A 6,154-nucleotide genomic window follows, 5' to 3' on the forward strand; every position below is an offset into this window, starting at 1 on the left:
TAACGGATCATAAGCCTTTAGTGAATATTCTAAAGAAAGATATCAATAAAATATCATCTAGGCTACAAAGTTTTTTCAGGTAGTTTTCAGGCTTTTGAAATATAATTTTTCATTGAGATACATTCCGGGTAGAGAAATGTAGGGGAGACTGGGGAGGGTTGATACGTTTTTCGAATATTTATTTTTGTAAAATGAATTATATGAGGAAACAGGACTTTTATAACATAATATAATTCTTCGATTAATCGTTCAACGAAATAAATATAGAATTCTCAAAATATAAACATCCTATTCTGTACAAAACGTTGAACACAAAAACATGCAAACTGTCTCAAGCCTCCCCACATATGGGAGGATTGATACGGTGTACTGGGAGGCATGAGACACATAAACTGAAAATATAAGCCCCATTGTTATCACTTGCAAATGTCACATATAAACATTTTTGTGCCATTTCTAACACGATCACATTCTTCGTGACACCATTGCGAGCACACCTGACGCCTGATCCAGAATTACTAGATCAGTAGGTAGGTCAGCAATGATACTGGTTTGCTTTGATCCCGTAGGTGCAGAAACATGTTCAGAAGTTAGGTTTGATGGTAAAAACGCCTTTTTGTAGGCCTGTCCAACCAGCTCCGGAATATTTTTTAAAGATGATACATGTATCAGGCCTCCCCACCCTAAATGTCTCAAACCTCCCTGAAAGCAAGTTTTAAAGTAATTTATGTTTTCATTTTATACACATACATTTTGGAAACCTAATGAAACAGTAAATTAAGTAGGTTTATGCATATTTCCCAGTCAAAAGTTTGTTTATGCCGAAAAATTAATGCATGATCATACAACCCTTAGGTAACGTGAGTAAATACTTACAATTTCTCACCTCGAAACACTCTTTGTTGAATATTTCACGAACGAACTACTGTTAGCCTTACAGATTAAGGTCATGTAGTGCTTTCTGCCAGAGAATAGTGTTCACCAGTATATTACTTTTGAAAACGGCTACAGACCGCAGATATAAGCCTGTATCAAGCCTCCCCATGTATCAATGCTCCCTAGTCTCCCCTACATAGCGGATACATTGTCTCGAGCGCCAATAAGAAATGATTTTAATGATGAAGAAGAAAGTTTTTTGATTCATAATATACTCAAAAATTTGCCTATTTCTGATTTGAAAATGAAACAAATCGCTGATGCAACAAAAAATGATGCTAAATTGAGAAATTTGAGAGAATTGATTGAAAAAAGATGGCGAAATTTGAAGAAAATTAAAGACACTGAGTTGATGAAATATTTCTCTATAAGGGACCATTTGTCCTGGTATAATGGTTTATTTTTTACAATGACCGTGTAATAACTTCAATGCGTGAAGAAATTTTAAATAAAATACATGAAGGTCATTTAGGACTTAACAAATGAAAGTTAAGAGCTAAGGAATGTGTATTTTGGCCTAATTTAACCAAACAATTAAAAAATAAAGTATTGACTTGTGAAGTTTGCAATACATTCAGAAAAGAAAACCCTAGATTGCCAATGAAACCGCATGAAATACCCAAGAGACCGTGCTCTAAAATTGCGACAGATATTTTCGAATTTCAAGGTAAAGCATATCTTGCTGTAATTGATTATTATTCGAAGTGGATTGAAATGAGATCAATTCGAAATAAAACTTCCAAAGAAATAATCAAAATTTTCGACTCAATTTTTTCATCTTTTGGCTTTTCTGATCAAATAATAAGTGACAATAATCCCTTCAATTCATACGAAATGATAAATTATTTCAATGCACATAATATTTTACTTACAACATCTAGTCCTAACTACCCCAGAAGTAATGGTTTGGCAGAGAAGGCAGTAAATATTTGTAAAAATATGTTAAAAAAATGTTGTTTCGAAAATTCGAACATTTATATGTATTTGTTGAAGTACCGAAATACTCCCATCCCTGACGTTGGCTTTTCACCTGCACAGATAATGTTCAATAGAAGATTGAAAGATAATTTGCCTTCATTAGAATCAAACTATCAATCTGAGGTGGTTGATCCTATCAAATTAAATAAAATTCTTGAAAACAGGCAACATAAGCAATCTTCATATTATAATAGACATACAAAAACCATGAAAGAAGGAAAGAGTAATGATAGAATTTGGTTTAAACATAAAGATTGTTGGAAAAGAGGAATAATATATAGTAAAGCGACTCAGCCAAGATCTTATTATGTTAAAAACAATTGTAACAAAACATTCAGGAGAAAGAGATAATGATAACACAGATAGTGATAATATTGTTGAAAGTAATTGTAGAACTTATGATTTGCGTAGGAGGAGTTTGATTAAAGAACCTGAAGGATTAGTTTATAATTAGATTGAATCAATTGATCATTATGTAAATATATGTAGGTACATAAAATTGAAGATTATGTATAGTTAGATGTAAGCTTGAGGGGAAGGATGTAAGGTATCTGTTTTATATACCCCTGTATGTAAATAAATATTGTAATTATCATATAGAATGATAGGCGCAGGTCTGTTGATATTGTGAAGACCTGGCAGATATTGTATGATGAGATCAATAGAAATGGTTAGCGAATAAAGATTATACTCTGTGAATAATAATTGATTTTTCTAATAAAACTAACACTATTACATGTGCACAGGTTGATGTCACCACCATACTCAATCAAGGTCTTCAGTATTCTGTGACCTTTTTTTGATAACACAGCCTCATGCACAGGAGAGTAGCCGTCTTTATTTACCTTATTTGGATCGGCGCCTTTTTCCAGTAACTTTAAGGCCGTTATATCTCTCCAATATATAAATGTTACCGTGAAATACCTGATAAGTTTGTATTGTTCTTGATAATTGCTGAACAATTTTGGTATTTTTTGGCATATCATACTGTTCCTCGCTTTGAAAAAACGATCAGTTTGCATTATACCTCAATTTTAGAATTTTTATATTTCCATATGCGATGCATAACTCTATATTCAATATATGATTATTTTGTATGATACTTCTTGATATATTCTCAAACAACATTGTTACTTTTCCAGGTATGATACATGCCTATATATTGAATAAACGATAAGTTTGTATTCTACATTCTACATGTGAAAAAGTATATTGACAATATTTTTCTTTTCGAAGAAAGATATTATACTAGATCCATTGCTGTGAAGACCCGGTTCAAAAGACCCGTTCAATTGACCCATTGGTTCTTTTAGGCAGTTGGGTTTTGGGTTGTGATCTAAACATTGGGCATGATTCGAATGCGGATCCGTAGTCCCGAATCGATCAGTTCACTGTTCTGTTAGGAAGTTCAGTTCAGTTTAGTTCAGTTGAATTAAATTTTGAGAGAATGGAATATAGATTCTTCTTTAGTTGAAAACAGCTGTGTTTTGTGGGCCATAATACTTTTGATCGGTTCATTATAATAATTAATTCGGAATGAGTTACTGAATAGGCTGAAAATAATTGGTTGAGGTCTAATTCGTGAGAAAGCCGAGAAAAATTATTGACCCTCGTGTAGAAAAAATTCGAAAACCAAAAGTCTTTCGGAAGAAAATGGATATCGGACGATTCGAATTTGAGACGTCAATCACTGTTTTTATTTAATTCGAAATTCGTAAGAACTCTTCTCATTAATTTCGTCAAAAACTGAAATTTTTGAAATTCTGGATCTTCAAAACGAAGCAAGATAATGTTATTGCTGCGAATCCAAATATTTTCCTCAAATTAATATGAAAGAAAGTTGTAAAATTGTCGAATCACTTAAAATTTATTTTCAGCAATATAGCAAAAATACCAGAAATATAAATTTTAATTTCTACTGATTCATGAAAAGAAACATTATGCATATAAAATTTTTCAATGAAATAATTTTGTATAGGTACATAATATGACAGGTGTATAACAAAATAAGAAAAATATCACAGAAAAATATCAAAAAAATCATCAATGAAGAATAAGGTATTTTTTAATGCAAAATTCACTCATTCACCTTTCAAAGTGTGGTTGGGGAAAATGAGCTGGGCCGCTTTTTCAGGCTTAAGCCTACTTTTGCTTTTGACAAAATCCGTTTTCAAGGAACAGAAGTTGCCATGTTGCACAATGTTTTCTTTCTTTCCACCATTTTAAAGGATTTTCGGTTCGCTTTTGAAGAGGTTCACTCAAAAATTTATCTGTTTCTATGATGGCAGCTGCTGAGGAACTACGGATTTCTAAATGTTCCTTTGACTTTTCGTCAAAACAGCTCCAAACTATTGACGTGCTGGAACTTTCACTTTCGGCGCGTTCTGGAGGAACGCTTTCCTCGTTGTTGTCAATGTTGAAGGTGGCTATTTTCTGGCGAATTAATTTCAGCGTCGCTTGGAATCTTGATTCATTAGTGAACCCATACTTTTTGAATCTTGGATCTAGGAAAGTCGCCTGCGTCCTTAATTCGTTGAAATCTACATCTTCAAATCTCTCACCAATTCCATTTTGTAGACTTTTCAGTAGATCATATATTTCTGCTATGTTATTTGCTTCAGAGTTTTGAATTTTTTGAACATGATCTGACATCACCTTAACGAAGAGAATTATTTTCGGGAAGGTGACATACTTCTCAGCACTTACTTCTTTTGTTATTCCGTAAAATATTTCGTAAATTTTCAACGAATGTTCGATGAGACTCCATTCATTTAATTCAATCTTATTTATGTCTGGATTTCCTATGGCAAGAGTACTGATTACAGCATCTTTGATTTTATAAATCCTTTCCAGTATTTCGAATGCAGAGTTCCATATTGTTGGGCAGTCTTGCTTCAATTTCAGCTCAGGCAAATTCATTTGGATCTACATTTCGCGTAGTCGTGATAGTGCAGAACTACTACTTTTGAAATATTCCCCAATTGTTTTCACTTTTTTCAATTGCGGTTCAATGAATTTTAGACTATCCTGAACTATTAAATTCAATGTGTGAGCAAAACGAGGAAAATGTCTCCATGTAGTCATTCTGACTGCAGGTACGATATTTGGAGCGTTATCAGAAATAATAGCAGAAATTTTATGTTCCAATTTCCACTTGTTCACTTCGTCTTTCGTAAACGTCGAAAGGTTTTGGGCAGTATGGCGTTCGTCATATGGAAAACATCCAAGTAGACATGACTCCAGTTCTGTAGATCCATTGATGAAATGGCCAGTCATAGCTATATAGCTTTGATTCGTCAACGAAGTCCACCTACTGCCACCGCTTGATTCAATTTAGTCTCTACCTCTTCTTTGACTCTCAGATATAATTGTGGAATGTAATTAGCCGATATTGTTTTTCTTGATGGAATTGCATAATTTGCGTTAAGTAATTCAACAAATTTCTTGAATTCCAGATTTTCAACCAGATTGAATGGCAAATACGCCTTGACTAGTAAAGCCATCAATTGATCATTTATGGCTTTGGTTTTATTAATGGGAAGTGGTTTCTTTATACTTATGAAATTAGTGCTACTGCTCTGCTGTACAGGGTGCGCAAATTTCGATGTTTTAGCACTACAGCTTTTAAACCAGAGGAGATAGACAAAATCTGATACCCCATTCTCGTTCTCTTTTTCTGAGAAACTTACAATAGTAGTAGTGATTTTTAGCCACTTTCTTTTGTTTTCGAGTTATAAGCAAAAATTGGAAAAATGGCGATATCGAAATAAATTTATATCTCCGCTAATACTGATGATAGAGCTCTGAAATTGAAACATTATACAGGCACTTCTTTACGTAGAATCCAGTGGCGTGCTCGCCTTTTTAGCAGGATTTTTAATTACGAAGCTATTACCCAAAGTTATGTGTTTTTGAATAGGAACACTAGTTTTCTGTGCAATTTTTTGAAAGCTTGATTTTTTACTGATTTCAAAAATATATAACATCATATGGTTTGTATCAATATAAATAATAGAAAATGGTCAAAAACCTTTTTTCTCAATATTTCAATGGTTTCAACTTTTGACGAGCACAGAATAATAGAGTTTCCTATAACAAAAGCAGTCTCCTTCCGGCAATCCCACATAGCATGGAATATTGCAGTGAAAAATTTCAAAATATTCTCGAGAAAGATTTCATTGAAATATTTATGAAAGGTTTCGAGAATATTTACGGCAAGAAAATTTTCGCAAGATTGGCA

The 6,154-nt window shown here is 33.1% G+C and overlaps 1 protein-coding gene across 1 annotated transcript; it reads right to left on the reverse strand.

Moving 5' to 3' along the window:
- Window positions 1–4,056: 4,056 nt before the first annotated feature.
- On the reverse strand, window positions 4,057–4,833 carry LOC123312970. The gene has a single exon (XM_044897611.1). It carries the CDS (start codon window positions 4,831–4,833, stop codon window positions 4,057–4,059), a length of 777 nt encoding a protein of 258 aa, XP_044753546.1.
- Window positions 4,834–6,154: the final 1,321 nt, after the last annotated feature.

This window comes from Coccinella septempunctata, chromosome 5 (genome assembly GCF_907165205.1).
Source record: "Coccinella septempunctata chromosome 5, icCocSept1.1, whole genome shotgun sequence".
NCBI lineage: Eukaryota > Metazoa > Arthropoda > Insecta > Coleoptera > Coccinellidae > Coccinella > Coccinella septempunctata.

Excerpts from the sequence above, each read along its gene's own strand:
- LOC123312970 (XM_044897611.1), bottom strand. The coding sequence starts at position 4,833 with ATGAATTTGCCTGAGCTGAAATTGAAGCAAGACTGCCCAACAATATGG.